This window comes from Hippopotamus amphibius, chromosome 5 (assembly GCF_030028045.1).
Source record: "Hippopotamus amphibius kiboko isolate mHipAmp2 chromosome 5, mHipAmp2.hap2, whole genome shotgun sequence".
In the NCBI taxonomy this organism is placed as follows: Eukaryota; Metazoa; Chordata; class Mammalia; order Artiodactyla; family Hippopotamidae; genus Hippopotamus; species Hippopotamus amphibius.
In genome coordinates this window covers 157,999,933-158,017,959 of record NC_080190.1, presented here as the reverse complement: position 1 = coordinate 158,017,959, position 18,027 = coordinate 157,999,933, and the positions used below count along the sequence as shown (strand labels likewise).

The following is an 18,027-nucleotide window of genomic DNA, read 5'->3' as shown; positions in this document are numbered from 1 at the left end:
TAAGAAAAGTACAGGTTGAATTTTTGGGGTTTTGGTGGGGGAGGCGGAAGGGGAGAGTTTGGAGGTTGAGGGGTGGAGAAACTGGCCAAAAGTCTGTTATGTGCCTGTGAAAATGAACCATCTAGACCAGAGATTCCCAGCGTGGGGCCCCGGAGCCGGCAGCGTCAGCCTGCCCTGGAAGCAATGGATGTCCTCTGGTCCACCCAGACCTACTCAGTTAGAAACCCTAACCAGCCTTCCAGGCGATTCTGCCTCCTGCTCAAGCTTGAGAGGCACTGGCCTAAACGTTGTCCGCCTTGAACAATGAGGGGCTTTTTAAACCTCACCTGGTCAGAGACACAGAAGCCAGCCTTCTCGGAGAAACGGCAGTGTCTTGAGGTCACCCGGGAGCAAGTGGTGGCCTGCAGCTCTCATTCCCACGCCCGTGCTCGTCTCTGCAGCATTTTATGAGTCTATTGGTGAAGACCCCAGAGAAGGGCGGGCCTATCACTTACTACGTCTCTGTGTCACAGAGATGGGACGAAGATTCCCATGTCGACATTTACCTCCTGTTTTCACAGTCCCACCTGGGCTGTCGGGCATCACCAGGACGGAAGATGGGCAGTGTGCTCATAACGGATTTGAAACGGGAGGTGGGTGAGTTGGAACCCTCGTGCTGTGCTCTAGGAGCAGCAATGAAGAACAGAAGCAGAGGAAAAGGTTATAAAAACGTTTAGTCTTTGCTTTATTGAGTTACAACAAATGAGCAACAAGTTAGAAAAGTTGTTTTTTTCCAAACTCCCTAACATTTAATTTGTGCAGTGTACTCAAATGAGGGCCGGTGGCGGGGGTGGGGGAAGGGATGGCAAACACCATTCATGTTGCCACATTTACACCAGCTGTGTCTCTTGGTTCTGCGTCTTTAAAAGTTAGGACTAACTGAGGGGGAAAAAAAAGTGCAATTAGGAAACTAAAATTGGCCCAAAACAAACACACAAACAAAAAAATCAATTCATGGTGAAGCTTCAAGCTGCAATCTTGTCCAATACCATACTGAGAAAAGGCAGTTAGGAACAGAAGTGAAAACCAAAGCTGTTCATCTCTGCCCCATCTAGATAGGAAGATTTCTTTTTGTTTTAATTTCACAGAAGTAATGATGATGCTAACGCATTTGGGAGTCCTTTCTGCTGGTCCCTAAAGAGGGGCTCAGAGGGTGGCCGCCCACCACCCAGGTCTCCCAGTGATGGTTCGGCCCAAGGTCTGACCTCAGAGGCCAGGCCATCAAAAAAAAACCAAAGCAGACTGACCTGATGACAGTACAGAAAGCCTTGTGCGTGGCTAAACAGGGACCCCCAAAGACAGCTGGGGAAGAGCTAGAAATGGATTTGATTTGCAAGATCTGTCACCTGTAAACCCCTCTCCAAGTGAAGACAGATGCCTGAATCCCAGCCCTTTCCCCTAGAGAAATCTCCCAAATTTCAAACTACCTTTAAAAATGAACTCTCCCTACCTAAAATCCAGTAGATATAATGGCACTAATGCTACCATCCCCCCACCCCCAAATTAATAAAATAAAAATTAAAAAAGAAAGGAAAAAAGAAAAAAAGCACATGTGATCAGCCCTCCCTCCTGGAAAAAACCTTACAATGGTAGTGCTGGAAAAGGAAGTTGCCCTTGGTTAAAAAGGTAACAAAATTCCCACATTGTACAAATCGGTTCCAGTATAGCAAGAGGTGGGGGCCTGGGCAGAGGAGCAAACTATTTACAAGGGACCCATGGAAAACGCAGTAGTAGGACTTTGGCACTATGAACAATTCCCACCGGGCCTCTGGGAGGTGCGTGAGAGCGAAGCCGTTCCACTTGGAGTCTCTGGCCAGGGCAGCCCACGGCCGTGGAGGGAAGTTCTCTCCTTTCTCCAAAGACAGAGCATCCCCTTTATCAGCACAGCAGTTCTGATGGGCTTCCCTAGAAGGACGACACAAAACCAGAGAGACAAGATGTCAGGGAGATGACCATCATTCCCTGGGGGCAAGGCACCGGGGGTGGGGGGCAGGGGGGGGTGGCCTCTCCCTGGCTCTTCTGGGGAGACACTCCCAAAACCATCCTGGAGCCTGGAGGAGAGACAAACGTCCTGTTTTGTCTTCTTTGTTTTTTACAATTTTGACAGCTTTATTTAATTTAGAGACTTTGGTAAAATAAACAGAAGAGCAAAACATTTGTTTCAACAACTAATGACATTCAGAAGACTATGATACTTTTTTCTTTTTTAATTGCCCAGGGTCAAAGCATGTTCCTCTTCTCTCTGACTCCTGAAACTCGACCTAACACGAGTATCACAAGGGATAGTGGTGAAGGTACCTGCTGCGTTACTCTTCTGGTGCAAATCAAACGTCCTGTTTTAAAGAAACGGGTGCGTTTCCGGAGCACAGTCTGACATCGTGGGAGGCGCCTTCAGAATAAGGCCTCTGAAAACAGGATGATTTTCTGGGCAAGCAGAGGAGGTGATTCATTTCATCATTACAAGACCCTTTTCTTATTCCTGGAGAGGCAGCCTGTCACAAAGGTTCTGAAAAGGCCCCAGAATCAGACAAACCTGGATTTGGGTCCTGGCTTCTGTATATATGGGCATGGGGCCATACACACGTCACAATTTCTCTAGGGCTTAGTTTTTTGCTTCTGTAAAACAGGGATGATAATAGCACCCACCTGGTAATTCCAACCCAGGCTACTTCCAGAGCCTGTGCTCTTAAAAACAGTGTTTATTACGAGTCAATATGGAGAAGTATTTAATTCCTATGTACTTTGAAGTAATGCAAATAGTCCAAGGACCTTCTTATGGGTGAAATTGTGTCCTTCCAACCCACTGGCTTTTTCTTTACCTCCCTCCTGGTAAGGCCGTGTTACTGCTTGGTCACTTCTCTGGCTAACTAGCTGAAAAGCCCCTGAGAAGCCTTTTTTTTTTTTTTTTTGTGCAGGAGACCAAGAGCAAGAATACTAGACTTCTCAGCCAAAGGCCCCAGCAGATCCTCTATACTATGTGTCATTCCTAACGGCTGGATGTCCAATGTACCCACATTGCCTAGACGCTCCTGACAATAAGACTGAATACTGGAGTTAAGAAACCAACTTGTAAAAGAAATGTCTGTGGATGGAACCAGGTTCCAGGGGTGTCCTTGGGGTCTGGTACCACCCAAAAGTGATCGTAAAAGCTACAGGGATCCTTATAGGTGATGCAGCCGACATCATTCATTCAGATCAATACATCTCATGCTTATTATGAGCCAGGCTCAATGCGAAGTGCTGATACAGATCATCTTACTTACTCCTTACGGTAACCCAGGAGGTAGGCCCACCCTACAGTGAAGAGATGGGGGCTTAGCGAGATTAAATGATGTCAGGAAAGTAGTAAGTGGTGGAACCTGGATTCCATTGTGGCCAATCCAGCTCTAAGTGCTTCTCCCCACACCTGACCCGCCATGCCCTGCTCACAGCTGCTCCCCGCATGGAGCTACCTGGCGACAGGAGAGCGCAGGTCTGCTTCAACGCCAGGGGCTGGTGGTCCCAGGCACCCAGGGAGGACCACATGCCTTATCGCTGATCCCGTACAGAGCCACATGCACCCAGGATGGGCACAGAGACCACAGTCAGCCTCCCACTGTGCCCCCCAAAGAACAGGGTTTCCCCCAGCAAACCGGGTCTTTCACCACCCGGTTGGATATTCATGTGAAGCGTTCTCAAGACTCTAGGAAACAAGACCCAAGGTGGGTGAAGAGCGGTTGTTCCTTCTCCCAACCAGGCTGAGGAACGCCAGCTCAGCACAGGACTGTGGGTATTCACCGGGGAGCAAAGTGGAAAGAGCTGTGGAGTCAGAGAAGGCTGGATCCAGGGTGAGCCACTTCCTAGCTGTGTGTCGAGGTCAGTTTCTGAACCTCCCTGAGCCTCCCTTCCACAATTCACAACCAGCTGGCTGCTGTGAGGGTAACGGATGAGCTGTGCAAAGCATATAGGTGCTCCGGAAATATTGCTTCATTTTTCTTTGAGGAAAGCCAGGTGCAAAATTATAGCCTTAGGGGTAAGTGAGCTCACCTGTGTGTGTGAGAATACACTCATTTTCTCTCTCTCTCATACAGAAAACTGAACCCTGTCTTTTTTAGTGATTGGCAAAAATTTCCTTTAGATAAGCCTCAGTATAAAGGTGGTTTTCCATCTGGCGATTTTTTTTTCAATTGAACTACACTTGATTTACAATATTGTTTCAGGTGTACAGCAAAGTGATTATTATATATATATATATATTTTTCAGATTATTTTCCATTGTAGATTACTATGAGATGTTGAATATAGTTCCCTGTGCTATACAGTAAATCCTTGCTGCTCATCTATTTTATATATTGTAGTATCTGTTAATCCCATCCTCCTAATTTATCCCTCCCCCCTCTTTCCCCTTTGGTAACCATAAGTTTGTTATCTGTGTCTGTGATCTGTTTCTGTTTTGTATGTAGATTCATTTGTATTATTTTTTAGATTCCACATATAAGTGACATCATGTAATATTTGTCTTTCTCTGACTTCACTAAGTATAATAATCTCTAGGTCCATCCATGTTGCTGCAAATGGCAATATTTCATTCTTTGTTATGGCTGAGTAATATTCTATTATATATATATATATGCCACATTTTCTTATGCCAGTCATCTGTTGATGGGCACTTGAGTTGTTTCCATGTCTTGGCTATTGTAAATAGTGCTGCTATGAACATTGGGGTGCAGGTATCTTTTAGAATTAGTTTTCATCTCTTCTGGAGTGGGATTGCTGGATCATATGGTAGCTCTATTTTTAGATTTTTAAGGAATATCTGTACTGTTTTCCATAGTATTTACATACCAATTTATATCCCCATCAACAGTGTAGGAGGGTTCCCTTCTCCACACCCTCTCCAGCATTTATTATTTGTAGACTTTTTGATGATGGCCATTCTGACAGGTGTGAGGTGAAACCTCACTGTGTGTTTTTTTTTTTAAATGAATTTTATTTATTTATTGGCTGCATTGGGTCTTCATTGCTGCACATGGGCTTTCTCTAGCTGCAGCAAGCAGGGGCTACTCATTGTGGTGGCTTCTCTTGTTGCAGAGCACAGGCTCTAGGTGTGTGGGCTTCAGTAGTTGTGGCTCACAACCTTTAGAGCACGGGCTCAATAGTTGTGGCACACAGGCTTAGTTTCTCCATGGCATGTGGTATCTTCCTGGGGCAGGGATTGAACCCATGTCCTCTGTATTGGCAGGCGGATTCTAAACCACTGTGACACCTAGGGAGTCCCCTTATTGTGGTTTTGATTTGCATTTTAGTGATGTTAAGCATCTTTTCATGTGCCTCTTGGCCATCTGTATGTCTTTTGTGGAGAAATGTCTATTTAAGTCTTCTGCCCATTTTTCGATTGGGTTGCTTGTTTTCTCAATATTAAGTTGTATGAGCTATTTGTATATTTTGGAAATTAAGCCCTTGTTGGTTGCATTATTTGCAAATATTTTCTCCAGTCCATAGGTTGTCTTTTTGTTTTGTTGATGGTTTCCTTTGCTGTGCAAGAGCTTCTAAGTCTGTTTTTTTTTATTTGTTTATTTTTGCTGTTATTTCTTTTGCCTTGAGAGACTGACCTAAGAAAACATTGCTACGATTTATGTTAGAGAATGTTTTGTCTATGTTCTCTTCTAAGAGTTTTATGGTGTCATGTCTTATATTTAAGTCTTTAAGACATTTTGAGTTTATTTTTGTGTATGGTGTGAGGAAGTGTTCTAACTTCACTGATTTACATGTGGCTTCCAGCTTTCCCAGAACCACTTGCTGAAGAGACTGTTTTTTCTCCTTTGCATATTCTTGCCTCCTTTGCCAAAGAGTCATTGACTGTAGGTGTGCGGGTTTATTTCTGGGCTATTCTGTGCCATTGATCTATATGTCTATTTTTGTGCCAATGCCATGGTGTTTTGATTACTGTAGCTTTGTAGATGGTCTGAAGTCTGGAGGGTTACGCTTCCAGCTTTTTTTTTAAATTTATGTATTTATGTATGTATTTATTTTTATTTATTGGCTGCATTGGGTCTTCATTGCTGCACATGGGCTTTTTCTAGTTGCGGCAAGCGGGGGCTACTCTTCATTGTGGTGCAGGGGCTCCTTATTGTGGTGGCTTCTCTTGTGGAACACGGGCTCTAGGCATGTGGGCTTCAGTAGTTGTGGCATATGGGCTCAATAGTTATGGCTCATGGGCTCTAGAGCACAGGCTCCATAGTTGTGGCACACAGGCTTAGTTGCTCTGTGGCATGTGGGATCTTCCCAGAGCAGGGCTCGAACCCATGTCCCCTGCATTGGCAGGCAGATTCTTAACCACTGTGCCACCTAGGAAGTCTCTCCAGCTTTGTTTTTTCCCTCAGGATTGCTTTGCCAATGCTGGGTCTTTTGTGGTTCCATATAAATTTTAGGATTATTTGTTCTAGTTCTGTAAAGAATGTCATGAGTATTTTGATAGGGATTGCATTAAATCTATAGATTTCTTTGGGTAGTATGGCCATTTTAACAATATTCTTCTAATCCAAGAGCATGGGATATCTTTCCCATTCTTCGAATCATCTTCACTTTCTTTTATGACAATGTGTCTTCCCCTGTCTTATGGGGATGAACAAGTATAATTCTCCAACCACATGTCTTAATAATGAAAAATAAATGCTGAACAAGGCTCTTAAAAAAACAAAACAGAAAACCCACAAAAAAACATATTGCAAGGCCAAAGGGTGACCTGGAGAAGGGGAGACAAATCCACTTCTTTTTTGGCTTTTGCAGTGATCCCAGATGTCTGTGGATGGCTCTGGACCCCAGTGACATCCTTGGAACTGCTGGACTTCAATTCTCCTTTGACCTCTCCCAGGCTGTGTAGCAGTGGGCAGAACTTGGGCTGTGGGAGCTGGCAGAACTCCCCAGGTGAGGCTGGGAAGATGCAGGACACCAAGGGCACACAGCCTGGCCCCATCACCTTCCCCTTGGGCAGCAGGTCCCAGCTGCAAGCCGCTTCCGTGGAAGGCCCTGCTCCCAGACACCCTCACATCACCTTGTTAAACAGTCCCTTGCTGGGAGCTGGCAGGGCACAGCTGCCATCATGATGTCTTCAAATTGTCTGGTTAACTGTACGTCCACAGAGTTCACTGCTGCCTCCCCCCGCCCGCCCCCCACCCCGCAGCACTGTGTCTGGCTCACTGAGGATACTCAGATGTTCGTTAATGAATGAAAAACTGGAAGAGAGCACAGTGCTGTTAGAGGTGTCTGGTTATACAAGATCGGTGATGAGGTTCACATTTCATTTTTTTTTTTTTTAAAGCCCATCACAGTGATTTTGACGATGTGGCTTCTTGCTAAGCCCCTGGGCTTCTACCTGGAATCTTACCACTTGGTCAGGGACATTCCCCATGGCAGAGAATCAATGGCCCGATGGGTCACTTAATCCCAGAACACCAGGTCTCAGCTTTAGGGGAAACTGCAAGGTTATCGGGCCCCTTTTCTTATGACCACTGTTTGCACATTTCCACCAAGTGGATGTCCTGCCTCTCCCTGAACACTATCCAGGACAGGAAGCCCACTGCCTCTGCAGCCGTCCCTTTCTATCTTGGGGACACCTTGGAATGTTAAAAAGTACTATCTCATTCTTTAGCAAAATTTGTTTCCCTACTACTTTACCTTTGTGGAAGCATGAAACAATTAGAATTCTTTTCTCATGTGCTAGCTTCCTGTTCCTATTTCTCTTAATTTTCCCTGTAGGGATTTCCCTTAGGCCCTGTGGACCTGAGAATAACCCCGCAGTCCATGAGATACAAAAAAGCACAGTGATTGTGATTTATTCAATATTATCTCAACAGTATTTGAGTCCAATTGCTTTTTTTTTTTTTAATAAATTTATTTATTTATTTATTGGCTGTGTTGGGTCTTTTTTTTTTTTTTGCTGTGTGCGGGCTTTCTTTAGTTGCAGTGAGTGGGGGCTACTCTTCGTTGTGGTGCACAGGCTCCTCATTGCTGTGGTTTCTCTTGTTGTGGAGCATAGGCTCCAGGTGCGTGGGCCTCAGTAGTTGCAGCACATGGGCTCAGGAGCTGTGGCTCACAGGCTCTAAAGCGCAGGCTCAATAGCTGTGGCACATGGGCCCAGTTGCTCCGCGGCATGTGGGATCTTCCTGGAGCAGAACGAACCCATGTCCTCTGCATTGGCAGGCGGATTCTTAACCACTGCGCCACCTAGGAAGCCCTGAGTCCAATTGCTTTTATTGGGAAGGGGCATGTTCTAATTTGAATTAGAATTGAGAAAAGGAAAACATGGTGACATGGTGAAAGAAAGGTAATTTCTCAATGGATGAGGAGAATTTCATACCATCCCACATTTGTCCTTGGGCAACTCTGAACCTCTGGCCGGGGCTCTTCCTCTGTAGCAGTTTGGGGAGCCTCTGGGGTTGGGGAAATTGCTGAGACTTGTAGGTCAGGTCTCCCTGCTTGCAGAGTGGTTCAAAGGCAGAAGGAATCAGAGGGCCAGTGGCTCTTCCTGCCTCTTTTCCATCAGTGGATACTATCCTGTGGAGGTCAAGGAATTTGAGCAAATGGAATCGTACTTTAGACTCACTAGGCAGACTCCTGATGTGGTTACGAGTGTGGGTTTGGGGTTGAATCCCAGCTCCACCCTATTCTATCTCAGGGACCTTGAACCCACCTTTCTATGCATCCTTCCCATCAGCCATAAAGCGAAGGAAATCATGTCTTTGGAGAGTTGTTAAGTGCTCAACAAATGCTGCCCCTTGTGTTGCCTCAGGCCCCCATCCCCACCTTGAGATGCAGATGCAACGAACACCCCAAAGCATGAGCTTGTACCAGCGGGGCCCCAACCAAAACAGTCACGTTGGAAAGGCAAGACGGCCAAGTTCTCCATACGCGGAAGAACGTGCAACTTCTGAGTCAGCATCCGCTGAGCAGGTGCTGATGCTAATGCCAGGCCCCTGTTTTCGGGCTTTTGCTTATATTATCTCACTTGGTCTTGACAACAACAAAATCTGTTAGTAAGGACCTATTCAGTATGGACTGACTGTGTCCCACCCCAAATTCATATGCTGAACTCTAATCCCTAGTGTGACTGTATTTGGAGATATGGGGCCTTTAAGGAGGTAATGAAGGTTAAATGAGGTCATAATGGTGGGGCCCTAATCCAATAGGATGGGTGTCCTTACAAGACAAGGAAGAGACACCAGGAGGGTATACACACAAAGGAGAGGCCATGGGAGGACACAGAGAAGGTGGCTGTCTGCAAGCCAAGGAGAGAGGTCTCACCAGAAACCAACCCTGCTGGCACCTTGATCTTGAACTTTTAGCCTCCAGAACTGTGAGAAAATAGATTTCTGTTCTTTAGGCCACAGTCTGTGCTCTGTTATGGCAGCTCTAGTTGACTAATTAAGTATTAAGGTTGTAGAAACTTAATCATAAAGTAAAATGTATAGGCATGTGGGTACTCTAGAATTTTCTACCATCCAGCTTCCATTTACCACTAGGGCAGAAAGATCTCAACACCTAGACATCTGCAAGATGACTTTCCTTTTGCTCCTTCCCTGAGTATCTCAGAGGGTCTCAGACTTTGTCTGTGGCGTCATAAACACAGGATCACACAATAATCTTTATTGGTGATACGTGACTCCACCGAGCATTCTGGCTTTTAACTCCTGCACTTCTTTGAAGTATGAACTCAGGCACGTCATAGCCATGAGAGCCACCTTTCAGGTTCCCTGATGTACCAAGATCCCCCCATCTCAGGGTCTTTGAGTATGTTGTTTCTTTCGCCTGGATTGCTTGTCTGCTCCTCTCTGCCCAGCCAACTCCTACGTAACCCTTTGGATTTCAATTCATCCACTGCTTGTTTAGGGAAACCTTGCCCAACCCTCTAAATTAGGTCAAATTGCCCTAATCTATATTCTCACAGTTCCATGCACCTTTCCTTCAAAAAAATCTTGTCACCTGGCAATGTTTCCTTTTTGTTTGGTGGAAGATTATTTGATCAAAGACTATGGGCTCCAGGAGGGCAGGAACGTGCTGGGCGCTGCTGCCTTCCAGACCCTGGCACACTGCAGGCTTTCCACAAATACTGATGGATGAATGAGCCAAGGCACTTATTATGAACATCTCTGGACTAGTTACTCCTTCTCCTTGGGGCCAGCATCGTTTCTCTGAAAAATGAGGGGCTTCGATTTCATTATGTTCCTAAGTTGCTACAAGCTGCCTTAAGCACAGGGGAAATTCCTAGTGTGAGAAGCTCCAGAATTGGGTAAAAGGAAGTGGTAGCAGGTAACTCTCCATGAGGTACCAGGGCAGTAAGGCTAATGTACAGTCCCTGAGCAGCATCAGCCAGTAAATAGCGAGTGACGGATTCTCCAACAGACCTCTCCCGTGAGCTGCTCACATACAGGCAAAGCAAACTGTCCCCAATTCCTCTCCCCGATGGCTGTCATCTGATGCGACGAATGAGTGATAGAAAAAAAAAAAAAATGAGCAGAAGCAAAGGACTTAGATACCAGATCCCGAATAACTGGAAGGCAGCTATCTTTGTTAATTCTCACGTTGGTTCAATAAACGGCTGTTGAGCATCTGCTCTGAATCAGGCACTGGGGGATTCAGAGATTAATGGGATATGGTGGCCACCTTTAAGGGTCTGGTAGAGGAGAGGCAGGGAACTAATCACAACATTTTCCTTTATCCATCCATCCATTCACATATCTGTATTTGGATGGCTAATCTGAACAGATTATGGGGCTACACCTATCCTGGACCCTAAATGGTAGCCAGGCGCCAAGACTTGGCAACCTTGAATATTCCAAGCAAGCTGAACTGTGGAAAATATTTCTGACATTTCACAGAATTCACTGCTTCCCCAAAGCCACGCCTAACTCTCAGGAGATGGAAATTGTCAGAAATCAGGAGGCAGCAAAGTAGTGACTAGTAGTGTATTAGTTCCCACTCCCACACAGAATTAAGAAATGACGACACCCTGTGGGTCCAGCCTGGGCAGTGCTGGTGATGCTGCTGTTGGATGAGGTGGTGGGCCACGGTGGTTGGGTCAGGCACTGACCTGACAGATGAGAGCGGGCCTCCAGGCTCCACCAGCCGCTAGCTGAGGAACCCAGGGCAGGCATCTCTGAGCCTCCATTTGGCCCTCTGCAAAATGGGGAACAAGCTGTACCCCTCCCAGAAGGCGGTCGTGACGTGTCAATGACTTAATAGATGTGCTGGGAAGAACGCTGAGCACATGGCATATACAAATAAATGGAAATTCTTTGTGGTAGCAGAGCTGGGCTATTCCGTCTGGCTAAACATCAAGGCACACGTCTGACATTCTCTGGTTCAAGTATTTTGACGCTTTTGTAGGAAAGGAGGAATTTATTTTTTGGCCCCTTACCAGGACAGGTCTCTCAATGGATGGCTTGATACTTGTTTGGAGACTGAATCTCTGGGGACTGAATAAAGGCTTGGGAAGGATTCCTTGTCTCCGTGTCTCATCTCAGGGCCAGGGTGAGCCTGGACGGTCAAACGCTGTCCTGAGCTTTGCCAAGCTTCAGCCAGAGGAACTGGTCGGGGTGGAGACGCTTCTCTCCCACAGAGGAAATCCCATCCTAGAGTCAGTTCCCAGCTGCTTACCCAAGTTTTTTTTTTTTTTTTCTCTCTCTCTCTCTCTCTCATATGTGTGTCACATAACACCTTTTACGAAATCAAAACCATGCATTATTTCCAGGATTATTATATGTGTGGCAACTGCAGTCAACTGCAGACTCCTAAATAAATATGTGTTTAAAGACATCACTGAATATTTATGAATTTCAAGAGACCCACGTGTCTGGTTCATAAAAGCTGTAAAGTAATTTGGAGAGGATCTTTTCCCCTCGAGGCTGGAAGCGTCCTTGCAGGGGTGCCTCGATCGGGACATGGGAGAACTTTTGGCTGCCGCTACCAGTGCAGACGGCGGCCCCTTTCTCAAGACAGTGGCTCCTGAGAAATGTCAGGAGGCCCATTAGGGATACTGGATGCTGCCAAGGGTTGAGTAGATCTTAGCATGTTGTTTAGGCATGTTTTCTAGCACACACTTGTGGCGTTCACCATAAACAAACATAAAAAGAGGTTCCTGGGTGTTCCTGTTTTTTTGGGGGGGAAGATGGCCAGTTCCTACATCTCTGAATGATTTGATGTTAATTCAAAAGTCACCTCGAAAAACCCTAGATATCTCCCGTCACAGGGGCGGGTGGGTGCTGTCAATCAGAGATGGGGAATCTCTGTCAGACATAAAGAGGCAGAAACGGCAGTACGAAGAGGGAAGGCTATGGAGAGAAACGGAGGTGCTGGCTGGGGGAACGTGAATAGTTTCTTGGGTTTTGAGTCTCAGCTTCTGGGTTTATAAAAATATAGAGACGCTTACCTCAGGGCCGCTAGGAGAACTGAATGAGGCCCTCTGTGGCCAGAGCGCCCAGCTCAGCCTCTGCTCCTCAGGAGGTCCTGCACGCGTCCCTCCTTCCTCCCTTCCTTCCCAAAGCTTCTCTTTATGGTTTTAGCACTGCTTTCTCCCCTTCTCTTTCTCTTGGCTCTCAGGTGGGGGTCAAGCCGTCTGACCCAGACGGGCACTGTCAGCTGTTGGTGTTGGTATAGTTTGTGAGCGAAGGGACGGGGACAGGTGGCCTCGGGGGCCTCTGGGGAGCTGCCATCCCTAGATACCTCCCACTCAGCGATGCGCACCCGGAGCTCATCTGGATACAGGAACACAGCATCCTTACATCCAAATTCAGCAAACGCAGCGGGTTCAGAATAATTTTTGCCTGCTGTGGAAAGCCATCAGGTTTTCTTTTAGTTGGCCTCTTCCCATCATATCCTGAACCCCAAACTCAACTTTTTGGCTATGCCAAACCTCTCTGGTTCCTCAGCTGCACCATTCCTTTCCCTGTCTCTGGACCTTTGCTTGGCTGTTCCTTCCACTTGAAACACTCTTCTCCTTTCTGTGCACTTGGCTAACTCCTTCCCTTCAGCTGAGTCAGCTGTCACTTCCTCCAGGAAGCCTTCCCTGACTTCCAGCCTGGGTGCCCCTCCCATGTGCTCCCACACACAGCTGTGCACGTCCCCATCATGCCACGGAGCACCGTGGCGAATAAAGGAAAGGGCAATTTCCCCTCTCGTTGGTCTGACTGAGCTCCAGGTGAACGAGGACTCTGTCTTCTTCACCCCATTCTCTCTAGCACATTTACCCACACGTAGTAGGTGCTCAGAAAGTATCTGTTGAATTGAATTGAACCCAATTGTCTACTGTGTGGTAGGAGGAAAAAGCAATCACGTAGACTTACGTGTATGCATGAGAAAAAATTTGGGACAGAAGACAGGGCAAACTAGGAGCTTTCAGGCAGAATCTGATTGGACAAAAAATTACTCCATTTCAACAAGGGGGATATGGACTGGACTGGTAGCATTTTTGTTTGTTTGTTTGTTAAGTCTTTATTGAATTTGTTACCATATTGCTTCTTTTTTATGTTGTGGTGTTTTGGTCAGTGAGGCATGTGGGATCTTAGCTCCCCGACCAGGGATCGAACCCACACCCCCTGCATTAGAAGGTGAAGTCTTAACCACTGGACCACCAGGGAAGCCGCCGGTAGAGTGTTATAAGAAGCAAGGAAATGGCCAGAGGGAGAATGAAACCACGGCACCAGGTAGAGGTGGGCGGTTGGTGCTCTTGGTGATGCCCTTTCACCCCTCCTATCACCAGCCCCCCTTCCTCACCCCCCTGACCCATTACCTCTTCCTCCTGAAAAGTTGGAGGAGAAAGACTTGATGGCATCCTGTGATTGGCTGCTCATTCAATCACTCTTTTAATAGCTGATGGAACCAGCTAAAACAAGGTTTCTAGAGGACTGTATTTGCCAGGTGCCTCATTCTGTTACTGAATAAATGAATTAATGAGTGATACTGCTGGCCAAAGTTGTCCGAGTTCATAAATAAAGAGGTATGGTGATTTCCAGGGCTCCCTTGGGGACCATATCAATCATTCGGGAAGTTCTTACCTTTCATTATGTTTAGAGATGACATGGGGTGGGGGGGCTTCCATTGCCTTTTATGTGACCTCCGGAGAAGGCAAGCTGGGTGGATTGTAAATTGTGCACCTCCCTGCTGGTTCTGAGCTGCCCGTGGAATACTTCAGCTTTGGCCATGGTAGAACTTTCCCTCATGTATCCCTCTCTCTGTTATCCCCCCCCACCCTGCCCCCTTTTCTAAACTTACTGTCAAGAAAGCTGCCAGTGTTCAGGCCCTGATTTGCACAGACCTCTGGTGAAGCACAAAACCAAGGGTTTGGGTGGCACGTCCCATTATGTGGCTGACATGGCCATTAGTAACCATGGTAACCTCCCTTCCCAGACTTTCGTGGCTCCACAGGCCTAACGTACACCAGTCTCTTCCAGATCTGAAGGGGTTCTGGGGACCCCATCAACACAGCAACAAGCGGGGTTACTTAATGAGACACACACGGGTGCACCTTCCTTTAGCCTCAGCAAGGCAAATACCAGGTAGTTTCAAAACCTTTCAGGTTAAAGGAAACAATCCCAAATTTTTATTCAGTAAACTTGGACACTTACTCTTTAAAAAATCCAAAAAGAAAAGAGAAAGGAAAAGACATATCCTTTCATGTTTTTTTTCTTACGGCAATGAACACAAAACAGGCCTTGTGTTTGGTTACCTTGTTACTAGACTTTACAATGGACAGACCTCCAAAGGTCACAGGCAGTGATGCTGTCACCTATCAGCACCGCCTTGCAAATAAAAACATAAAATCTACCAACCCCTTATCTTTCTTCCTTTGTTTAAAAAGAGCTTGAAAGACGCACCCATCATCTGTGTCAGTATCTCTGTTCCCGGCCACTGTCTCAACTCTGGCAACAGAAAGAAAGAAACCCAGCCTCCTCCCCTGGCTCCCGGGGGGAACAGGTGGCATTACCTGTCTAGGCCTGGCTGGCCTCGGCAGGGCCGCTGTCGGAGTCTGAGTCAGCCAGTTCCGCCGCGCCTTCTGCCGCCGTCTGACTCCAGCTGTCCGATCTGTCTGAGACAGCGTCCTCCTCTCCAACCGTCACCTCCACCCAATCCACGACGCCCGACTCCTCGTTCTCGTTGCTGCCCTGGCCATCCCGGCTGTTGCCCTCCGACCTGTCCGAGGCGGCCTCGGAGGGCTTTGCTGGCAAACCGTCTTTTCCTTGCTCGCCGCCTGCTTTCACCCTGGGGCCCAGCTTCTCCAAGTCCTCTTCGCAGAGCTTTTTGGGGTCCTTGTGATACGGCGGACCCGCCTCGCTCCCATTCTTTGGACTCTCGGCGATGATGGTTTGGGCCGCCTTCCTTGCCAGGACGTCGTAGCCGTGATCCTCTACTGCGTGCTGCTGCTGGTACTGCTCCAGCCACTTCACGGTCCCCGTTTTCAGCAGGCATCTGTTCTCCTTGAACCAGCGCACGATCTCAGTTCGGACCAGGCCGGTCTTCGCTGCCAGCTGGTCGTACTCCTGGGGGGTCGGCCACTGGGTTCTTGCAAACGTGCTCCTCAGGAGATGAACCTGTTCTTGGCTTTTGGTAATTGCTGGTGAAGGGCTGGGCAGAGAACTGGCCAACTGGGCCCCGGAGAGCTGGTCAAGTCGGGACAGAGCACCGTTGGGGGCCACCGCGTCTGAGCCTTTCTTGCCGGACCCCATGGAATCCAGGACGGCCTGTTCCATGCTGTCCCGAAGCTTCCGCCTCTCCGAGAACCAGGAGTCGATCTCTCTCCGGCTCAGCTTGGTCTCCACCCTTAGCCTGTCCAGTTCTGCTTGGGTCGGGAAAGAGCTTTTCAAAAAGCTGTCTTCTAGGATTTTCACCTGACCTTGGGTTTTCTCTTTGAACTTCTGTGGGGCAAAGTCTGGGTACGTGTGGTATGTGCGGCCATGTCGGGAGGCCGCGATGGCCAGCTGGTCTTTGGCAAGGGATTCGCTGGTGATGTGGACGATGCCCCGTTGACACCGATACCGGTGGTCGCTGAACCACTTCTTGATCTCGCTCCTGGCGAGGCCAGTCACCTCGATGAGCCGGTAGACCTCAGCGTCGTCGGGGAACTGGCTCTGGAGGAAGCTCGCCTTGAGATGGGCGATCTGCTCCTTCGTCTTCTTGCGGTCGCTGGCCGGGGTCAGCGAAGGGTTGGCCACCTTGGGTGGGGGCTCTGGCACTTGAGCGATGTGTGGGCGCTTAGGCTCAGGGGCAGCTTGGGGAGTCACTAAAGGTCTTTTCTGGCCGTGGTTGGTCACGCCAGCCACAGCGAGTGTTATGGGCGAGCAAGAGACGGTCGTCGGCCCGCTGGTCACCTGAGTCAGCACGAGGCTGGTCTGGCCGAGGATCTGGCATGGAAGTGCTGCCTGGAGGATGGGCTGTGACATCTTCGTGGGGGCCAGCTGGGCGGGCAGCACGGCGATCGTCGGGGGGACTGACTGGATGGTGCCGTTAAACATCTTCTTCCGGGCCTCCTCTACCTCCTCCGGGGACCAGCTGATGCCGTGCTTTAAGCGCTGGGTGGCAAACCAGATTCTGATGTGCTCCTCTGGGTGTTTGGAAGCAGCTGTCAGCCAGGACAACTCAGCCTGGGTCGGGTAAGGGAACTTGTTGAAGGAGTTGATCATAGTGGCGTTGGTGTCCAGGGCAGAGTTGTATTTGGTAGTGTTCAGTGGGACGGGGACCTTGGGGACAAGGTTGATATTTGGTGGGAGCTGGACAGAAGGCATGACGTGTCCTAATGTGTCCTGGAGGAGCTCCACGCCCCCGAGTCTTGAGAGGATCTCAGCCGCGTCTGTCACCAGGCGGGCGGTCCCTTCCACGTGGTTCTCGGGGACGGCCTCCTCCGGCTTCTTGGGCAGCTTCTTGGCGTCAGCTTTCGGTTTCCCTGGCTTCATGATGGGGGTTTTACTCACCGAGATCCCGGGATCCCTGTCCCCGCTTCCGGGGCCGCTGGTGGTGATGGACACAATGTGGTTGGTGGCATCAATGGACTGCTCTAAGACAGTCTGAGTATGGCGCTTGATGAGCTTCAGCTTGAAGTTGGTCTCCCCGGGATGGAACTTGGAGTTGTGGTCAGACAGGGAGTCATACTTTTTGGTGGTGAAGTCACATTCAGCACACACGTAGAGGGGGTTGAGAATCACGTTAGGGTGCTGCGTGTCGACGTGCTCCGTGAACTCGTTCAGGCTCTGTGTGGAGTAGGGGCAGTACTTGCACTCATAACCACCTTGGAGTTTTTTGGATTGGTTTTCCCCTGTAGATTTCACCTCTATCACTTCATTTTCTTTGGAAGAGTTCTCAGGTTCTGCTGCCCAAGTGTCCTTGGACATTTCGGGCTGTGGTGTGCCGATTCCTTTCTCTTTGGCCCTGTCTCCTTCCTCGGGCACATCTTGTTCTACTACTTGGGATGTCCGAACCATGCACGGGGTTGTGGATTTTCGTTTGCTCGCCATGCTGCCTGTCTGTGTGCAATGGCTTATTTTGGGGATGGGGGTGGGTGGGGAAGGGGCAGTGAAATTTTTGGAACTACTAAGATAAAAGGCTTTTGGCTTTATGCCCCCCTCCAATGGCTTTGGCTTCACTTGAACGCTGAAGTCTGGTGCTTGAGTTTCCAGAATGATTTCAGCACAGAAAATTGTAACTGTTCCAACAGCTACACACAAGAGGCAGCATCGTATCTGTGGGACAAGAACAAAGAGAGTGTCAATGTTTCCTCACCAGGCAAAGGAAACTAGTGTTTCTTTCCGAGTTGCTCCCATGACCCATCCCAAATGGCACCCAAAGCAAATACCCAGGTAAGCACAGATGGCGTGAGAGCGGGTGCACTTAAAAATGAAAGATCACATTCTTCTTCTCTTCCCTTCTCTGGGAAGGGCAGAGGGAACAGGCCCAAAGCAAGCAAATGAGGATGCAGGTTAGGCATTCATGTTTAGAGACCAAGGGATACAGAAAAGCAACAAG

General features: G+C 48.3%; 1 protein-coding gene across 4 annotated transcripts in view; it reads right to left on the bottom strand.

Moving 5' to 3' along the window:
- Nucleotides 1–573: 573 nt before the first annotated feature.
- ZHX2 (zinc fingers and homeoboxes 2) overlaps nt 574–18,027 on the bottom strand; it is a 167,658-nt gene continuing 150,204 nt past the window's right edge. Inside the window, exons 4-6 of one of the 4 annotated variants that reach the window (XR_009054054.1) lie at nt 14,999–17,744; nt 1,801–1,944; nt 574–662 (exon numbers count right to left, since the gene is read on the bottom strand). Coding sequence is in view for 3 of the 4 variants with exons in the window: in XM_057737572.1 (XP_057593555.1) it covers nt 15,003–17,744 (2,742 nt within the window). In the remaining variant the exon portion in view is untranslated. Of the gene's footprint in view, nt 663–696; nt 1,945–14,705; nt 17,745–18,027 lie in introns of those variants that run through there. The other 3 variants (XM_057737572.1, XM_057737574.1, XM_057737573.1) reach the window with 3 other exon arrangements.